Here is a 21,671-nt window from a genome sequence, read left to right on the forward strand (position 1 = left end):
TTTAGTAGAGACAGATTTTCACCGTGTTAGCCAGGATGGTCTCGATCTCCTGATCTTGTGATCCACCCGCCTCAGCCTCCCAAAGTGTTGGGATTACAGGCGTGGGCCACCGCACCCAGCCATTTGTATGTCTTCTTTTGAGAAATGTCTGTTCAAATCCTCTGCCTGTCTTTTAATAGGCTATTTGTTTTCTTATACTGTCGAGTTGTTCGCGTTTTTAATGTAGTTTGGATATTAGCCCCTTATCAGAAGTATGATTTTCAAATATTTTCTCCCATTCCATAGGTTGTCTTTTGACCTTGTTAATTATTTTTCTTGCTGTACAGAAGTTTTTTGTTTTATGTAATCCCATTTGTGTATTTTTGCTTATATTGCTTGTGCTTTTGGAGTCATGTCCAAAATATTGCCCAGACCAATGTTGAGAAGCTTTTCCCTATTTTTTCTTTCAGCAGTTTTACAATTTCAGGACTTACATTTAAGTCTTCAGTTCATTTCAAGTAGATTTTTATGTAGGGGATGAGGTAAGCATTCACTTTTATTTTTTCCCACGGGGATATCTAGTTTTTTCAACACCATTTATTAAATAAACTACCCTTTCTTCATTGTGTGTTTTTGGCACCTTTGTGGATGATTAGTTGACTGCATATATGTGGATGTATTTCTGTTTTCTCTATTGTGTTCCATTGGTCTGTATGGCTGTATCGTGCTGTTTTGATTAATGTAGCTTTGTAGCATGTTTTGAAACCAGGTAGTTTGATGCCACCAGTTTTGTTCTTGTTCAAGATTACTTTGGACCGGGCATGGTGGCTCGCACCTGTAATCCCAGCTACTCAGGAGGCTGAGGAGGGAGGATCACTTGAGGCCAGGAGTTGGAGACCAGCCTGAGCAACCTAGCAAGACCCCATCTCTCAAAAAACTAAAAATTAGCTGGGCATGGTGGTGCACACCTGGAGTCACAACTACTCGGAAAACTGAAGCAGGAGGATTGATTGAGCCCAGTTTGAGGCTGCAGTGAACTATAATCATGCTACTGCACTTTAGCCTGGGTGACATAGTGAGATCCCATTTCTTAAAATGAAGCAAAACAGATTGCTTTGGGTATTTTATTTTGTGGTTCCATATCAGTGTTAATTTTTTTCTCTTTCTGTTAAAAATGCCATTGGGATTTTAATAGGGTTTGCTTTTAATTTGTAGATTGCTTTGGAAAATATGGACATTTTAGCAGTGTTAATTCTTCCAGTCTGTGAACACCAGGTATCTTTCAATTTATTTGTGTTGACTTCAGTTTCTTTTATCAGTGCTTTGTAGTTTTCAGTGTACAGATTTTTTCCCTCCTTGGTTAAATTTATTCCTGTTTTATTTTTCTTTTGGTGCTTTTATAAATTGAATTGTTTCTGTAATTTTTTTTTGGATAGACCATTGTTAGCATATAGAAATGCAATGCTGGTTTTTGTATATTGATTTTGTGTTCTTTAGTTTTACTGAATTTGTTTGTTGGTTTGAATAGTTTTTTTTGGTAGAATCTTTAGGGTTTTTTTAATATATAAAATCTATTATTTGCAAACAGACACAGTTTAATTTTTCCAATTTGGATGCCTTTTCTTTCTTTTACTTGCCAAATTGCTCTGGCCAGGATTTCCAGTACTATGTTGAATAGTAGCGGTAAGAGTGGGCATCTTTGTGTTGCTTTTCTCTTTAAATGACAGTATTTCTTATCCCTATCATTTGAAAAGGTCTAGAAATAACTCAGTAGCAATTGGCACCAAGAATATGGTCTCTTAATACCACTTCCCACTGAAAGGATGGGGGTTCTTTAGAGAAATGGCTGATTCTACGTCAGAGCCAGGAAATGTGTGAGATGAACCTGGGACATCCTGTCATACTGGCAAGTTAGGAAGGTATCAAAGACTACTGTAAATGAATTAAAAGGACGCAGGAGCAAGTAAAAGAGGCTAACACTGGGCCAAAAATGGGACAGTGTAAGCATCAAAACATAATAACCTCTGCAGTGGATTGAAATGTTTCATAAATGTTAAAATTCATGAGTACGTAATTTTATAAATGTGTGTGTGTGTGTGTGTGTGTGTGTATAATCTTAATCAGTTATCCTCAAAGGATAGGAAGACAACAACTCATTTTTGTGACACTTGATAAAGGTAAAGAATAAAGCATTTTTGTTATTTTCCTTGTACAAATTGTACTTCAGGGTAGCCAAATTGCTGATAAGTAAAGTTGTTCTTTGTTGACAAATTCTAGCTCATAACATAGAATGAATGATAAAATTTCAATGCCTAATGAAAGAATGGATTCACAGCAGGGTTTGGCAAACTACAGCCCTTGGGCCACATCTGAGCTGCCACTTGTTCTTTTAAAGTTTTACTGGAACACAGCCACACCCATTTGTGTACATACTGTGTGTGGCTGCTTTCCCTATAACAGCAAACTTGAATGGTTGTGACCAAGACCATATGGCCCACAAAGCAAAAATATTTACTGTCTGGCTCTTTACAGAAAGTTAACCAGCCCTTGATCTAGATAGTAATTTTCAATGGCTGCTAAAATCTTTAGGTGAGAGAAGCTGCTGGGAAATTTTGTAATGGATATATGGAGATTGATGTCACCTGATCCTCCCAGTGCCTCTGGATGTGAAGGCAGTACCTGTGCACTACCTCTGAAAGTATTCTTGTCAGAAGATCTTATAAATAATTTGGAAGCAATGCATAGGTCGGAAGAATACCACAGTGATGCATTCAGCCAAATTCATAATGTGGGAAAATTATTTTAGGTTAAGAGATGTAAAAGACATGTCAACTAAATGTAAAATGGACTTCGTTAGGATTTTGATTTGAGGCAACTGGCTATGAAAACACATTTATGAAATAGAAAAATTTCAACACTGACTGTATACATGATAACATTAAGGAATTATTAATTTTTTAGAGTGTGTTCATGATTGGTCACTTTTTAAGAGAGCCTGTCTTCAGAGATTTTTGCTAAAATATTTATGGATAAAGTATATGATGTCAGTAATTTTCTGTGTTATTCAGCAGGGTCTCGGGGTTATTCATAAGACAAGAATGACCACATATTGACAATTGCAGTGCTAGGCCATTGGTACATGGGAGTTTTCTATTCTATTTGTGTATGTTTAGACATTTCATAAAAGTTTTTATGTTACTATTGGGTAATTTTGGGTATTTGAAAAATAAATGCAGTTAACAACTTGGAAAAATGATATGAAATGATATAAAATTTCAAAAACCCTTTGAGAAAGAATTGCAAACTAAATCATGTCCTTCAGTAGGATGGGCCTTCTCAACTATTCAGTACCTATATATTGATCACTGAAAATAGAAAGCTAAAGTAAACATTTACTGCGCACGAAAGAACAGGCAGTGTTACTCTGGGGTGGGGTGAGTGTAGGCATTTTCAGTCTGTAAGACTATTTCTCAATGTGATGTTTCTTAGATACATTAAGTTTCTAGCCAATAGATACTGTAAACTATATGGAGATACACATATAAATCAAAGACGTTAACTTAAAAAATCTCTAACATTTGAATTGTAAATGCCAGTATGAACCACTATTCTGTGTTTTGTTTTACCAGTTAATCTAAAAATAGAGAGTTTCTCTTTATATGCATTGTTGATCTTTTATTATGCGGTGCTTTAGTAACCTGCTTTCTAATTAAAATGTACTATGATTGTCTTGTGATTTTTGTTATGCTCATCAAACAATCTGTTGTACTTGGATCCCTAGGAAAATCAGAGGCTCCTTAAAAATATGTTCAAAATCAGCGATTTTTGAACCAGATGCAATATCCCAGCCCATCATCAAGGTAAACACATTTTAAATACAAACAGAAACATTCCTATTTTTTTGTGTACGTCTTACATTTCCTGATTTTTATAATATTTCTCTCAATTTTATCCAGATTCCTTTGAGAGACTGTATAAAAATAGGAAAGCATGGAGAAAATGGAGCCAATAGACACTTCACAAAGTATGTCATTTTCACCACTGTTTAATTTTACTTCAACCAAAAAGCTGTATATATTTAATGACTTTTATCTGCATTTTAGGGCAAAATCTGGGAGTATTTCACTCATTTTCAGTCAGGTAAGCACATAATAAATATTTTTTCCTAATCTGAATGAACATTCATATATATGTGCATGAATGAAATTATTTGTAGAGATATCAGATGAAGACCATGGAATAGAATTCAAATGCTTTTAGAATTCAGTCACTGAGAAATATACTTTTAAAAAATGTGATCTCTAATGGGCTTCTTCATGTTTATTAAGTGTGTGGTATCTGTGGGCTTGCGGTTTTGTCCTTGGAGCTCTCAAGATACATGATTTACGAGGCTTGAAATGAAGGGATGCAGCTCTTCCTGTAGCTTCCTAGCTATTTAGAAGGCAAGAGACCAGTGCCACGCCACTTAAATGATCTCAGGGACTTAGGACAACCAAGGCAAGGATTTGGGATTGGTGGTCTTGTATCATTATGACCCTTGTGGTCATAACCTTTTGTTCATTCCAGATTTATTCCCTTTACATTTATGCACCCACCACTGCCCTCAATATAGCAGGACAGCATTGGCAATAAAAGGTCAATTAAAACATGTTTTTCTTCTGTCATATTATTAATTAGTATGTAGATTACAAAATTGTAAATAAGAAGAGACTACTTTCTTTTGGCTCTGGACTTCACCCTCTTCATCTTTAAAGCGAAAGGGTTAGCAGATGTTGCCTTGACTCTCTGCAGAGTTCTCGTTCCTTGGGGAGTTGAAGTGTTCAGAGACGAATTGTTCTGGGATCAAGTAAGGGGTAAGAAAAGCTGTGAGAACAAAGATGCACGGACTTTCTGACTTCAGAACTTGACTTAAATCCTCTCATGCAACAGAGCAGAGTGTCCCAAGGAGGCAGCCAGCACTTTTTCTATCACTGAAGCCTTTTGTTCACAGAACACTTTTAATGTGTGTTGAAAGTTATTTTATGAACACTGAGAGGTAGCAGATTATTTGATTTTCTACATCTACCTTCCATGATTCTATTAATTTTAAGGAAGAAAACATTTCACAGGCTTCCTCAACTTCATATTGTTTTAACTGGTATATGTGAAGACAGTGACAGCCATTTACTGCTCTGGGGACCAAACATCATTATTAATAACCCCCCCATCCTCTCATGTCTATCATGTCATTCTACTTCATGACCTTGTTCTACAAAGCCCATATCTTGAAAGGAAGAGGTACTGTTTCACTTGGAGATAGGGTTTTCATTATAAAACTATACATTTTAGTTATTTTAGTAAAAATTTAATAACTTCGGGCTTAGGAATAAAGCCCCCAAATTCCTCCACCTACTTTTAATAGTTTATGGAAGAGGTCTTGTATGAAGCCAACTCAAAACCAGCCTGACACAAGCTACTCTTTCAAGTATTATTTAAAGCTTCCTGTGTCAAGTATACAACCAGGCAACTTTTGGGTTTTTTGCTTATATACTAGGTCACAAGATCTCAGAAATATGGTGTGGTGCTTTATATTTAGAGAGTTTTGCTTCCAATTTTTTTGTTGCTGCTAAAGAAGGGTGTGTGCATGTCTATATGAATAACAGATTCAACTCATGGATTCAATAAGTATTATATTCAAGGCTCTGGAGATCTAGGGAAGAACAAGTTATCTGAAACCTCTTGCCCCATGGAGTTTACTTTTCAATGGGGAAGACAGACAATAAACGTCTCCTCTAATGTCAGGTATTGACAAATGCTATGAAGAAAATGAAAGTAAGACAAAAGGATAGAAAATGACAAGTAGTGTTCTTGTGCTGCTTTCGAAAGAGTGGTCGGGGATGCCTCACTGAGAAGAGGCCACTTACCAAGAGACTTAGAAGGCTTAAGGCATTGAGCCGTGCAGTTGTCACAAGCACTGGCATTCCAGGTACAGAGAGTGGCGGGGGAGAAGCCCGAAGGTGGGCATGTCCTTAACAGGTGGGAGGCGTAGGAGTGTGAGTGTCCTGGGCTGTGCGAGTCGAGGAGAACACTAAAGGGAGGCTGGAATAGGGGCAGGGACCATGTCATGCAGGGCCTTGCAGGCCAAGGAAGGGACTTAGAATAAAGCACAGAGAGAAACACCACTGGAGAGCTGGAAGAGAAGGGGCATGTCTGATTTGTATGTAAATCCCCCTGGGGGCTGGGTAGAGAACACGCTGTACAAACCAGGGCAAGAGTGGAAGCAAGGAGACCTATTGGAGTGTTCCAGGAATCTGCGTGTATTGGACCAGGATGGTGAGAGGTGGTCATTGTCTAGATATATTCTGAAGAAAACCCAACAGATGTGCTGATGGATTAGTCACAGGGTATAAAAGGGAACAGTCAAGAATGACTCCAGTGAGATGGCCAGTAGTGCCCTTTATAGCGATAAAGAGAGTTGGGAAGGAGCAGGCTTCAAGTAGAATGTGAGATTTGAGATGGCCACGAGAACTCTGGAGGGGAGACATCCAGCAGGCATTTGGATGCATCCATCTGGGTTTCAGAGAGGAGGCAGAGGCTAGCAAGACATACTGGGGAGCTGGAAGTTTCTAGAGACTTTTTAAAGCCCTGTGGCTGGATAAGATTTCCTGGGGACTGAGAGTGGACAGAGAGGTGTGAGAACTCAGGCTCTGCAGCTCTCTAACTTAAAGACGTAGGGAAGAAAGCAGGGTCCAAAAGCAGACAGAAGGAGTAGCCAGTGAGATTGGAGAGAAGCAGGAGCAGGTGTCCAGGAAGCCATGTGGAAAACTGCTTCAGGAAGAGCCATCAGCTCTGTCACATGCTCTGAGAAGGAGAGTCAAGGAAGACTTGAGAATTGACTGTATAGTGACGTGGAGATCTTGTGCACTTTGTGTGACCATCTAAAAGTGGTTTCAATAGTATGGTAGGGATGAAAACCTGTCGTGGGCCCAAAGGGAAGGTACAGACAGCTCTTGCAACGAATTTTGCCACAAAAAGGAACAGAAATGGCAAAAGGAGGATTTGAGATTAAGCGGAAGTATGTGTGTGTATGTGGGGGGTGTGGTGGGTGTGTGTGTAAAAGGGAGAGTGCCGTATATAATCCTAGGAAAGTTTTTGAATATCTGACAGGTTTGGGGAGGTGTTCATATTCTGTGCCCTAGTAGAAAGGCTGGACTTTGAGAGCTCAGGCAGCTTCCATTGTTGCAGAGGGAAAAGCAGTGATGAAGGTATAGGTACAAGGAGATTGATGGCTCTGGTAGATGGTGTCCGTATTCCACATAGTTATTAATATACTATGTGAGGACTGGTAGCCCAGTGCATGTGAAAACACCATGTACCCAGATTACCTCTAAGGTTTCTTTATGTTAGTGAACATATTTCATACCACAGTAACTTTGTTTTACCCATTTCTTAAAAAATCAGCACTTGGATTAGCCTCCTTCCCTGTCTACTTGGTTACTTGGTGCAAGTGATGGCATTCATAAAACATCTTCTGTATTTATTTATCTTGTAATTGTTGCTCTCTTATTGCCTGGATTATTCTCTTTTTAATTTGATATTTGTTATTTTAACACCAGTACTTTAAAGCCATACTAATACTAATACTAAAGCAAATACTTTTGGAACTAGAGATTATATAACAATGATTTAAAACATTTGATTTATAGTGTCCTAATTTGTAGTTACTCTTTACAATGAAACATTTTGGTTATTATTTTACAAGTATTGATTTTTCTTGCTCAGGTATATTTCATTAAAGAACATAATGTTGTTGCACCATATAAAATAGAAAGGGTAAGTAAAGCTTTTCATGTATTTCCGGCAATTTATATAGTCATTTTGAGCAGTAAAATTTTGTGACTCTGTTAACATCTTTAATCAAATATAATAACAATGAGCATTTAAAAGCTTCTTACCTGGAGGTTATAACAGAATTACCCAAGGGAACCACAGATTTTAGTTCAAGAGAATTCAATTAACTTTTTGAATTTAAAAAAGTACCTAAATCAAGAAAAACCACTCAAATGATTTGATTAGAAATTAAAATCAGGGCCGGGCGCAGTGGCTCAAGCCTGTAATCCCAGCACTTTGGGAGGCTGAGACGGGCGGATCACGAGGTCAGGAGATCGAGACCATCCTGGCTAACACGGTGAAACCCCGTCTCTACTAAAAAATACAAAAAACTAGCCGGGCGAGGTGGCGGGCGCCTGTAGTCCCAGCTACTCGGGAGGCTGAGGCAGGAGAACGGGCGTGAACCCGGGAGGCGGAGCTTGCAGTGAGCTGAGATCTGGCCACTGCACTCCAGCCTGGGCGACAGAGCGGGACTCCGTCTCAAAAAAAAAAAAAAAAAAAAGAAATTAAAATCAGAATATGCATTATTTATAAGATGGTTTACTGGGTGTTACTGAGAATTTACCAGTACATTACCAAAAAATTTAGTTTTAAAAATATTCTAGAAATATTTACTGGTTATAACATACTCTTATTTGAGAACTCAATAATAATTTGTAAGTACTCTTAATTAGGTAGAAACTATGAGTAGACTTGGATACAATGTCTAGTTCCCTGGGACTTTTCAAGTAAGCATAGACATTTCATTTAACTATTCTGTACTTCAATTCTTTATGCTTTAGCTTAATACATAGTAGAGGGATAACTCCTACTAAAAGAGAGTTTTTACACAGGACCTAAGGACAGGGCTAGTGCTCCTTATAATGAGATCTGTGTGAGTTAGGAAAAGCCATCCTTTGTGGGCAAACATAGTCCCGCAGGCTGACTGAATTTCAGTTTCAGGCCAGTCTACAATCTCTTAGGTGGCACAAATTGTATACTCAGTGGCCTCTGGCTTTTATGGACAAGAAATACTTGCCTGCACTGATTAGTCAGAAATTATAAATACTGAGATTTAATTATTTTCAAGTGGTGCTCTTGGCATTTTGGGCAGGATGGTTCTTTATTGTGTGGGGCTGTCGCTTATATTATAGCTCTTTCCCCTAACAAATGCCTCTCGTGCACTGCTCCCCTTGTTGTTGTTACAGCACCTCCACACATTGACAAAAGCCTCTGGAGCAATAGGAAACCCTACCCCCAAGTTGAGAACCACTCACCTGGGGTGCTGTCCCTCTAAAGGCTCTCATGAGAGCCAGCTGAATTGCGTACCTGCACGTGGTTCATTGAAAAATTATGTGAAAGGAAATAAAAGTGAGGTTGTCTGAGTAAAGAAAAGCTCTTTTGTTCCAATGTGAATTAAAATACCAAAGCATTCTCAGATTAAAAAAAAAAAAGGGGGTAAGGTGGAATGACAGCAGCAAGATGGCAGAATAGGAAGTTCTAGCCCCCCCTTCCTCTTGTGAAGACACTGATTCAACAACACATGGACAAATTCCCTTTATGAGAAATCTAGAAACCAGTTAAGAGGATCCTGCACCCCCGGTGAGCATGAAACTAACCGTATCAAAGCCGGTAGAAAAATTTGTGTCACTATCTGGCCATCATCCGTCCCACACAGCACCACATGACTGGGAAGACATTTCCCAGCTTCTAGCTTCTCCCTGGAGAGGGAAAGAGAAAATTGGACTATACATCCAGAGTTCTGACTTTTCAGGGGAACTGCACAAGGATTGGCTTCTGTCTCTTCTGTCTCAGAGTACAGATGGAATCCTGCATACTCTAGATGCCTGGAGCCACTGATAGCAAAAGAGAACTGGGTAGCATGCTACTGCTTCAAAGGACTTGTGTATAGCAGACATCTAGACACCAGAGACAGCAAAGGATTCCAAGCTTCTGAAAAAAAATGAAACCAATAAATTTCTCTAATTAGGAATCTACATGCATAAGTCCAGAGAAGACACTTCCATAGAAAAGGTTTGAGAGGCCTCCAGCATCTCTAGCCAGGCTGATTAATGAAGGTTTCTTTCCCTGTATGAAGCCAGTCCTTAGAGACTGGAGAGGTAACTGTTTTTTGTTGTTGTTTTTAATGTGTGGATATTAGCACAGAGTTAGAGGGAGCACAAAGACTCAGAGAAAAATAGTTCAATCAAAGGTACAAAATAAATTTTCAGAAACCAACCCTAAAGAAAAGGAGCTATATTAATTACCTGACAAGGAATTCAAAACTATTGTCATAAAGATGCTTAATGAGTTTAGGAAAATTATGCATGAAGAAAATGAGAATTTTAACAAAGAGAATATTAACAAAGAAAATATAAAGAAGAACTGAACAGAAATTTTGGAGAAGAATGCAGTAACTTAACTAAAAAGTTCACTAGAGAAGTTCAGCACAGACTATAAAGCAGAAGAAAAAAATCAGCAAACTGGAGCACAGGTCTTTTGAAATTATCCAGCCAGGGGAGCTAAGAGAAAAAAGAATGAAAAAGAGTTAAGAAAGCCTAAAAGTACTAATGACACACCGTCAAGTGGACCAAATACATAATATGCGAGTTCAAGAAAGAGAAGAGAGAAAGAAACAGAAAGTGTATTTAGAGATAATGGTCCCAAATTTGCTAAAACTGGGGAAGGAGATGGACATCCAGATTTAAGAAGTCTTCCACATAGGAGGAATTCAAAGATATCCTTACCAAGACACATGATAATCATGTTATCAGAAGTAAGAGTTAATTTTGAAAGCAGCAAGAGAAAAGTAACTGGTCACAGAAGAGAGCCCCCATAAAATGATCAGATTTTTCACCAGAAAGCTTGCAGGTCAGAAAATTGGATGATAAATTCAGAATGGTAAAAACAAAACAAAGCAAAATAAAACAAACAAACAAACAAAAACGCCTGCCAACAAAGAACACTGTATCTGACAAAATTGTCCTTGAAAAAAATGGAGCAATAAGGACTTTCCCAGATAAACAAAAGCTCAGAGTTTACCACCATTAGATCTGCTTTATAGGAAATACTAAAGTGAGTCCTTCAATTTGAAACAAAAAGATACTAAACACCAGTATGAAAATGTAGGAATTATAAATCTTACTGATAAAGGCAAATACAGAATACTGTAGGGCTGTAATGGTGGTTTGTAAATCAGTTTTAATTCTGGTATACAAATTGAAAGACAAAAGTATAAAAACCCCATAACTAGAAATCTGTGTTAATGAATACACAATATAAATGAATGTAATTTGAGATATCATTAACATAAAGGGAGACAGGTATTTGAAGGAATAGTTTTTGTATGTGACTGAAGCTGTTAACAGATTAAGAGAGATTATTATAACTCTAAGATGTTTTATATAAGACCCATGGTAACCACAGAGAAAATACCTATAGAAGATATATAAAAGAAGAGTTTTTCCAATATTATCGTCTAGAATTTTTATGGTTTCAAGTTTTAGGTTTAAGTCTTTGATCCATCTTGTGTTGATTTTTGTATAAAGTAAGAGATAAGGATTCAGTTTCATTCTTCTACATGTGGCTTGCCAGTTTTCCCAGCACCATTTATTGAATAGGGTGTCCTTTCCCCACTTTATGTTTTTGTATGCTTTGTCAAAGATCAGTTGGCTATAAGTATTTGGCTTTATTTCTGGGTTGTTTATTCTGTTCCATTGGTCTATGTGCCTATTTTTATACTAGTCCCATGCTATTTTAGTAACTATAGCTTTGTAGTATATTTTCAAGTTGAATAATGTGATGCCTCCAGATTTATTCTTTTTGCTTAGTACTGCTTTGGCTATTTGGGCTCTTTTTTGGTGCCATATGGATTTTAGGATTGTTTAGGATAGACAAAGGTATTTTGATGAGAGTTCTGTGAAGAGTGATGGTGGTATCTTGATAAGAATTGCATTGAATCTGTAGCTTGCTTTAGGCAATATGGTCATTTTCACAATATTGATTCTACCCATCCATGAACATGGGATATGTTTCCATTTGTTTGTGTCATCTATGATTTATTCAATAGTACTTTATAGTTTTTTTTGTAGAGCTCTTTTATCTCCTTGGTTAAGTATAACCCTAAGTATTTTATTTTATTTTATTTTGCAACTGTTATGAAAGGAAGGGAATTCTTGATTTGATTCTCAGCTTGGCCATTGTTGGTGTATAGCAGTGCTACTGATTTGTGTACATTGATTTTCTATCCTGAGAATTTACTGAATTCATTTATTAGATCTACAAGCTTTTTGGATGAGACTTTAGAGTTTTCTAGGTAAATGGTCACATCATCGGTGGACAGTGACAGTTTGACCTCCTTTTTTCCAATTTGGATGCCCTTTCTGTTTTTTGTCTGGTTGCTCTGGCTAGGACTTCCAGTACTATGTTGAATAGAAATGGTGAAAGTGGGTAACCTTGTCTTGTTCCAGTTCTCGGGCGTAGGCAAAGAATTCATGACTAAGAACCCAAAAGCAAATGCAACAAAAACAAAAATAAATAAATGGGACCTAATTAAACTAAAAAGCTTCTGCACAGCAAAAGAAATAACCAGCAGAGTAAACAAACAACCCACAGAGTGGGAGAAAATTTTTGCAAACCACACATCCGGCAAAGGACTAACACCCAGAATCTACGAGGAACCTCAAACATATCAGCAAGCAAAAAACAAATAATCCTGTCAAAGTAGGCAAAGAACATGAATAGACAATTCTCAAAAGAAGATATACAAACAACTAGCAAACATATGAAAAAATGCTCACCATTACTAATTATCAAGGTCATGCAAATTAAAACCACAATGAAATACCACCTTAGTGAGAATGGCCATAATTAAAAAGTCAAAAAATAATAGACGTTGGCATGGGTTTGGTGAAAAGGGAACACTTTTACACTGCTGGTAGGAATGTAAACTAATAAAACTACTAGAGAAACAGTATAGAGATTCCTTAAATAATTAAAAGTAGAACTACCTTTCAATCCAGCAGTCCCACTGTCAGGTATTTACCCAAAGAAAAGCCATTATGTGAACAAGACACATGCACACACATAGTTATAGTAGCACAATTTGCAATTGCAAAAATATGAAACCAACATAAATGCCCATCAACCAACAAGTGGATAAAGAAAATGTCCTATATATACACCATGGAATACGACTCAGCCATAAAATAAAACGAAATAATGGCCTTTGAGCAACTTGGATGGAGCTAAAGGCCATTATTCTAAGTTAAATAACTTAGGAATGGAAAACCAGATATTGTATGTTCTCACTTATAAGTGGGAGCTAAGATATGAGGATGCAAAGACATAAGAATTATATAATGGACTCGGGTGCGGTGGCTCATGCCTGTAATCCTAGCACTTTGGGAGGCCGAGGCAGGCGGATCACAAGGTCAGGAGATCGAGACCATCCTGGTTAACACGGTGAAACCCCGTCTCTACTAAAAATACAAAAAATTAGCTGGGCGTGGCAAGCGCCTGTAGTCCCAGCTACTCGGGAGACTGAGGCAGGAGAATGGCATGAACCCGGGAGGCAGAGCTTGCAGTGAGCCGAGATAGCGTCACTGCACTCCATCCAGCCTGGGTGACAGAGTGAGACTCTGCCTCAAAAAAATAAAATAAAATAAAAAAATTATCTAATGGACTTTGGGGGTTTAGGGGGAAGGATCGGGGGGTGGGGAGGGATAAAAAACTACTTATTGGGTACAGTGTACACTGCTTAGGTGACAGGTAAACCAAAACCTCAGGGAACCTATTTATGTAACCAAAAACCACCTGTACCACAAAATCTATCAAAATAAATTTTAAAAAAGAAAATGAGAAAGGAATAAAAATATGTCACAATAAAATGTCAACACAAAGGGAGACAGAGGACAAAAGAGGACAAATGAACTACAAGACAGACAGAAAACAGTTAAAATGGCAATAGTGAGTCCCTCACTATCAATAATTACCCTCTGTGTATCAAACTCCCCAATCAAAAAATGTGGAGTGCCTGAATGGATTAAAACAAGTAAAATCTAAAACCCTACGCCATCTGCAAGAGACTCGCTTTTGGTTTAAGGACACACATAGGCTGAAAGTGAAAGGATGGGAAAAAATATTCCATGCTTGGTAACCAAAAGAGAACAGAACTGGCCATACTTATATCAGACAAAATAGGCTTTGAATAAAAAACTTTCACAAGAGACAAAGAAGGATATTATGTAATGATAAAAGGGTCAATTTATCAGAAAGATAATTACAAGTGTGCATGCATTAGTCAGGGTTCTCCAGAGAAACAGAACCAATAGGATGTGTGTGTACATACATACATATGCATATACATATATACAGAGAGAGAAATTGATTTATTATAAGGTATTGAATCATGTGATTATAGAGGCCAAGAAATCCAGACCCAGGAGAGAGCCAATGGTATAGGGTTTAGTCTGAGTCTGAATCCAAGTCTGAAGGCAGGAGAAAACCAATATCCCAACTTGAAGACAGGAAGAAAGAGTGTTTTTCCCATTTTGCCTTTTACTAGATTTAGGCCCTTAGTGAATTGGATGAGGCCCACCCACACTGGGGAGGGCAATCTGCTTTACTCAGTCTCCTAATTCAAATGCTAATCTCATCCAGAAACATCCTCACAGATATACCCAGGAATAATGTTTAACCAAACATTTGGTCACTCCATGGCCCAGTCAAACTGACATATAAAATTAATCATCACCATGTGTATGTACCCAACCTCAGAACATCTAAATATATGAAGCGAACATTGATAGAACTGAAGGAAGAAATAGATAGCAACACAATAATTGTAGGAGATTTCAATACCACACTTTCGACAATGGGTAGAACATTCAGATAGAACATCAATAAGAAAACAGAGGACTTGCACAACACTGTAAGACCCAATGGACCTAACAGACATGCAGAGCTTTCCACCCAACAGCAGCAGAATACACGTTCCTCTCAAGCACATGGAATATTCTCCAGGACAGATCACATGTGAGGTCACAAAACAAGTCTTAACAAATTTAAGAGGATTAAAATCATAGTGTTTATATTTTTCCAATCATAATGGAATGAAACTAGAAATCAACAGCAGAAGGAAAACTGAGAAATTCACAAATACGTGAAAATTGAACAACATTCTCTCAAAAAACCAGTGGGTCAAAGAAAAAAAAAACGAAAGAGAAATTAAAAAATCTTGAGATAAATGAAAACACGGTATACCAAAACTTAGGTGATGCAGCAAAAGCAGTATAAACACGGAAGTTTATGTAATTAAATGTCTATGTTAAGAAAGAAGAAATATCTCAAATAATAATCCTAACTCTAGGCGGGGCATGGTGGCTCACACCTGTAATCCCAGCACTTTGGGAGGCCGAGGCAGGTGGATCACCTGAGGTCGGGAGTTCGAGATCAGCCTGGCCAACATGGTGAAACCCCGTCTGTACTAAAAATACAAAAATTAGCCGGGTATAGTGGTGCACACCTGTAGCCCCAGCTACTCGGGAGCCTGAGGCAGGAGAATCACTTGAACCCAGGAGATGGAGGTTGCAGTGAGCCGAGATCGTGCCACTGCACTCCAGCCTGGGCAACAGAACAAGACTCTGTCTCAACAACAACAACAACAAAAAGTCCTAACTCTATACTTTAAGGGTATAGAACAAGAAGAGCAAACTAAACCCAAAGTTAGAAGAAGGAAGGAAATAATAAATATAGCAGCAAATTATGTAGACTTGCTCTCCTAGAACTCTCATTCCAGCGGGGAGGTTACACTATACAGATTTTATTATAGCAGGTTCTGTATACATGTTCTTAAAGTAGCATAGTTTGACACACTGCTTCTCTTCCTGTATTTTGGTATCTTCCCCTTTTCGTTAGGGCAAAATGGAATATGTTTTTGAATTGGATGTTCCCGGGAAAGTGGAAGATGTTGTGGAGACGTTGCTTCAGGTAAGCACTTGCTGGGTAGAAAATTCAAAGCAAACTGAGGCAGAAACTGTTTTTATAAATTTTGTATTTATATACCTTACCCAAATCATCATCTATTTTCTAAATATGTAGCAGATTGACTTAAAATGTTGAGTTTAAAAACTATATATTAGGAAGCAGCCATAGGTATATCAGAAATAATCTTGACTGTTAACAGAATGATTGCTGTTTCTCATTGCTTCTAAAGAAATACTTCATATCATCTGAGAGAAAAAATAAATTCATGTTTGTTTATGATATTGTAGCTTCACAGAGCATCCTGCCTTGACAAATTGGGTGACCAAACCGCCATGGTAAGTATTCCTAACAATGTGTGTCTTTGATTGCCAATTAACTTGCATTGATATTTTACTTATAAATACTTATATTCATACTTTTTTTCTGGTTCTGTTTTAATAGATAACAGCTATTTTGCAGTCTCGTTTGGCTAGAACATCATTTGACAAAAACAGGTAAGTTTCTAATAATCTTTCCTAATTAGAAAAGCAGTGGACATTTTCATCTGTATGCCTCATTCAGCAGGTCCAAGCCTGATGTCATCATTGGTCTCACCCAAAACCTGCTTGTCTTAGAGAATGGCTCAGCCTCAGTGCAGGAGAACTCTCTAGGGCTTCTGCAACTCTTCTGCATCCTGATGTCTGTCAGTCAGAAAGGTCTGTTAGATGCTTCAGTTTCTGCTTCTGTGTTTTCACATTGTGTTGCATCAGTTCAGGCCACCGTCACCTCCCACCCAGAACACTAGCACAGCTTAATGTAGCTCACCTACCTGACTCCATCTTCCCTTCTCCATTTCTCTTCTCCTCCCTCTACCTGACGTTGTTTTAAAATATGTTCTTTCTAAGGGCCAGGTGTGGTGGCTCAGGCCCATAATCCCAGCACTTTAGAAAGCCGAGGTGGGAGAATCACTTGAGCTCCAGAGTTTGAGATCAGCCTGGGCAACATAGTGAGATCCTGTCTCTACAAAATTAAAAATTAAAAAATTAGGCCGGGCACGGTGGTTGATGCCTGTAATTCCAGCACTTTGGAAGGCTGAGGCGGGCAGATCATGAGGTCTGGAGTTCAAGACCAGGCTGGCCAAAATAGTGAAACCCTGTCTCTACTGAAAACACAAAAAAATTACCTGGGAATGGTGGTGGACACCTGTAATCCTAGCTATTCGGGAGGCTGAGGCAGAAGAATTGTTTGAACCTGGGAAGCGGAGGTTGCAATGAGCCAAGATCATGCCATTGCACTCCAGCCTGGGCAACAGTGTGAGACGCCCATCTTAAAAAAAAAAAAAAAAAAAAAAAAAAATTAGTTGGACATGGTGGTGTATACCTGAAGTCCCAGCTACTTGAGAGGCAAGGTGGGAGGATCCCTTGAGCCCAGGAGGTCAAGGCTGCAGTGAACCATGATTATGCCTCTGTACTCCAGAGTGAGACCCCATCTCAGAAAATAAAATAATAAATTTTTAAAATGTCCTTTCTAAAGAACTTATTTGGTCATATCACCTGCCCGTTTAAAATTCTTCAAGATTGAAACTAGGCTCCTTCCTTACACCATATACAAAAATTAACTAAAGATGGATTAAAGACTTAAATGTGAAACCTAAAACTATAAAAACTGTTGAAGAAAATCTAGGAAATACCATTCTGGACATAGGCCCCAGCAAAGATTTCATGACGAAGACACAAAAGCTATTACAACAAAAACAAAAATTGACAAATGAGACCTAATTAAACTAAAGAGCTTTTACACAGCAAAATAAACTATCAACAGAGTAAACAGAATGAGAGAAAATATTTGCAAACTCTGTACATGACAAAGTTCTAATATCCAGAATCTAGAAGAAACAAGCAAAAAATGAACAACCCCATTAAAAAGTAGGCCAAGTACATGAACAGACACTTTTCAAAAGAAGACATACATGCAGGCCGGGCGCGGTGGCTCAAGCCTGTAATCCCAGCACTTTGGGAGGCCGAGACGGGCGGATCACAAGGTCAGGAGATCGAGACCATCCTGGCTAACACGGCGAAACCCCGTCTCTACTAAAAACACACAAAAAAATTAGCCGGGCGAGGTGGCGGCGCCTGTGGTCCCAGCTACTCGGGAGGCTGAGGCAGGAGAATGGCGGGAACCCGGGAGGCGGAGCTTGCAGTGAGCTGAGATCTGGCCACTGTACTCCAGCCTGGGCGACAGAGCGAGACTCCGTCTCAAAAAAAAAAAAAAAAAAAAAAAAAAAAGAAGACATACATGCAACCAAAAAAATCTGAAAAAAGGCTCAATACCACTAATCATTAGAAAAATGTAAATCAAAACCACAATGAGATACCATCTTATACCAGTTAGAATGGCTATTATTTTTAAAAATTTAATAAATTTTGAGTGGCTATTATTTAAAAAATAACGTGCTGTTGAGGTTGCAGAGAAAAGGGAATGCTTGTACCCTGTTGGTGGCAGTGTAAATTAGTTCACCTACTGTGGAAAGCAGTTTGGTGATTTCTCAAAGAACTTAAAACACAGCTACCATTTGACCCAGCAGTCCCATTATTGCATACATACCCAATGGAAAATAAATTGTTCTACCATAAAGATACATGCACACATAGGCTTATCACAGCACTATTCAAAGTATTAATAGCAAAGACATAGAATCAACCTAAATACCCATCAGTGGTAGACTGGATAAAAGAAAATGTGGTACATATACACCATGGAATACTTTGCAGCCATAAAAAAAGAGATCATGCCCTTTGCAGCAACGTTGGATGGCACTGAAGGCCAGGGATGGCGCTGGAGCAAGTTAATGTGGGAACAGAAAACTAACACCGCATGTTCTTTTTTATAAGTAGGAGCTAAACATTGAGTACAAATGGACACAAAAAAGGGAACAATAGACACTGAGCCTACTTGAAGGTGGAGGATGGGAGAGAGGAGGGCGAGGATCAAAAATCTGCCTATCGGGTACCATACTTACTACCTGGGTGACAAAATAATCTGTACAACAAACCCCCAAGATACGTATTTTATCTACAACAAACCTGCATATGTACCCTGAAATTAAAATAAAAGTTAAAAAACAATAAAAAAAAATTAACTCTTTGAGAGTAGGAACTTGTCTGGTCTCTTGCATCCACACAGTATGGTATATTACAGTGAATGAAATTAATGGTTTCTCTACATTTTACTGCCATTGCATTTTCCGAGACCCCCGTTAGCTCTCCTTGGTTCAGCTGGAATTATTTCTCCTCCTCTAGCCTCTTCATATGGTCCACAAAGTTATCTTCCTAAAACAAACATGATTATGTGCCCACCAACCAGCTCCTAGAACAGTAACAAGCAAAAGAGTTTTCAGTAAGTTAATTTAAATGCCTCTCTTTCATTGACAATATCAAAGGTTACTGTACCAAGAAACAAATAGTCTTTTATAGCCATACACTTTTGTATTACACTTTTGTAATCCAAATTCTGTGGATTATTTCATATTGCCAAGAGAAAGTGATACAATAAATGGCCATTAAAAATATAAATAAAATAAAAATTTTCAAGACCCTCCCTGTCCCCAGTGCCTTCAGGATAAAGCCTAAACACCTTAACATGGCCCTAAGACTCTTAGGTACTAGCTCTTGTTTACTACTAGTCGTTGATGATGCATCTTAAATTCTGTGCCCTAGTTATTTGCATTACCTGCAGTTTCTGTTGGGTCACATTGTCTCTTACCTCTGAGCCTTTGTTCTTGTTCCCTCTGCTTAGAAAACTCATCCTCCTTCTCTGCACCTGGCTGTTACTTCTTATTCTTATTTCAACTGTGCTCTCAGTTATTCTAGAAGGCCTTTCCTGAGACTTCAAGTTGCAATAAGTACCTTCCTATGGCGACCTATAGGGTCCAAGAGAGTACACTCCTACTGTTCTAACGGTTTTTTCATTGACTTTCTTGGCTTTTCTTAAGTATACATTTTGTACAAAGATGAAATTTCTGTATTATCCCATTCTCTTACTTGTTTATTGCCTTGTATTAAGGAGATTTAGGTGATTTGTCTATGTCTTTGTCTCTGGTATCACTAAGTTAATTATTATACCTTTATGGTAACTATTGGCATCTGGTAGTGCAGGGCCCCAGACCTTATTTTCCTTTTTCACTTATGTCTTCAGTGTTCTTGGTCTTAGGCACTGCCATCTGAATTTAGAATCAGCTTGTCAATTTCCATAAAAGCAATTGTGTTGTGATTTTGATTGTAATTGCAGTGAATCTATAGTCTTCTCTCTATTTATTTAGGTCCCCTTTAATATATTCCTTATGATTTTCTTCATAAAGATCTTTCCTATCTTATGTTATTTATTCCCAGTACTTCATATTTGTGATGGTATTATAAATGGTATGTTATTAAAAATTTCATTTTCTGTTATTGTTGATATATAGAATGCAATAGGTTTTAGTGTACTCATTTTGTTTTCAGCAACCCTACTAAACTCTATGACCAATTCCATTAACTGTATATTTAGATTCTTTATATTTACAAAATCTTATCTATGAATTATTTGCAGTCTCTATTCACTAGCATTTTTATTTTTGATTTTTGCATCTGTAATCATTCATGCTTAGGACAAAGCAGAAAGTATTGGTTGAATAGGTTCATTTATTTATGGATTATTATGTGCCAGGCTTTTGCTAGAAGCTTATGTTTATAAATGAGAGTAGTTTGTAATATTCTATTTTATTGCTACCTTTGTGAGATTTGGGAATCAGTCATCTTGACCTTTACCCTACATTTTAATGTGTTAAAGAACTTGCCAGTAAAGCCATCTGGCCTGTAATGTGTTTTTTTGTGTTTATGTTTGTTTGATTCTTTCTCTGCTTCACTATATAGCATTAATTTTCTTTCCATTTTTATACTGGCAGGATATATTAGGTAAGTGAATTGCTTAGGGAAGAATAGTTTCCATTTTAGAAAGGAAAGGGAATAATAATAAGAATTAGCTGCTTCTGACCTACTTAGAATGTGTCATTTTTCCAAGTAGCAATTTAGACTTCAATTCTGGGCTTCAGCATGACATTCATTTAAAAAATGGTTCACTGTGAATGTTTTAATGTATCCAGTTGCTGAAATATTAGGCTAAAGAATTTGGGGAAAGGGATTTTTGCAATATGAAATGAAATATTCCAGTGTTGTATACTTTCTTTAGAAGAAAAAAAGGTAAACTTCTGCTAGGATAAGCTTTCATCATATTTCTGAGGAGATAATTTTTTATTAAAGGAATATAAGGTAAACTATTTTTAATACTTTTTATTTTGAAAAGTTTTGAACCATCACAAGTTGAAACACTAATACAATGAAGGCAGGTCCCCTATGATTCACCAGATGTTAATTTAACATTTTGCCAAATTTTCTTTAAGTCATGCCTGCTCCTGCTCACATTGTTGCTCTGTGTGTGTGTGTTATTTCTATGTATAAATGTGTATGTTTGTATTATGTATATAATATATGTGTATATATTTTTTCTGAATCATTTGAAACTGAATTCCAAGGTATCATAACACTTCCCCCATAAGTACTTCGGCAGGTACTTGTTAGAAGGATATGCTCCATTCCTTGATACCATTATCATACTTCATTAGCAATAATTCCATAATAACATCTGATATATCATATAATAAAATATAAAATCATTAAAATGATAAACTCATAATATCTTATAGCTTCATATTAAAATTTCCCCTTTTTTAAAAAAAATTATACTTTAAGTTCTAGGGTACATGTGCACAATTGCAGGTTTGATACATAGGTATACATATGCCATGTTGGTTTGCTGCACCCATCAAGTCATCATTTACAGTA

At 37.6% G+C, this 21,671-nt stretch overlaps 1 protein-coding gene across 2 annotated transcripts in view; it reads left to right on the forward strand.

The window, feature by feature from the left end:
- NSMAF (neutral sphingomyelinase activation associated factor) overlaps nt 1-21,671 on the forward strand; it is a 76,824-nt gene that overhangs the window by 20,522 nt on the left and 34,631 nt on the right. For both annotated transcript variants that reach the window (XM_050802261.1, XM_050802260.1), the window contains exons 3-9: nt 3,761-3,839; nt 3,936-4,003; nt 4,083-4,119; nt 7,741-7,791; nt 15,745-15,816; nt 16,101-16,148; nt 16,255-16,307. In XM_050802261.1, the coding sequence (XP_050658218.1) occupies nt 3,761-3,839; nt 3,936-4,003; nt 4,083-4,119; nt 7,741-7,791; nt 15,745-15,816; nt 16,101-16,148; nt 16,255-16,307 (408 nt within the window). The remainder of the gene's footprint in view (nt 1-3,760; nt 3,840-3,935; nt 4,004-4,082; nt 4,120-7,740; nt 7,792-15,744; nt 15,817-16,100; nt 16,149-16,254; nt 16,308-21,671) is intronic.

The sequence above is a fragment of the Macaca thibetana genome, chromosome 8, assembly GCF_024542745.1.
Source record: "Macaca thibetana thibetana isolate TM-01 chromosome 8, ASM2454274v1, whole genome shotgun sequence".
NCBI classification, from domain to species: domain Eukaryota; kingdom Metazoa; phylum Chordata; class Mammalia; order Primates; family Cercopithecidae; genus Macaca; species Macaca thibetana.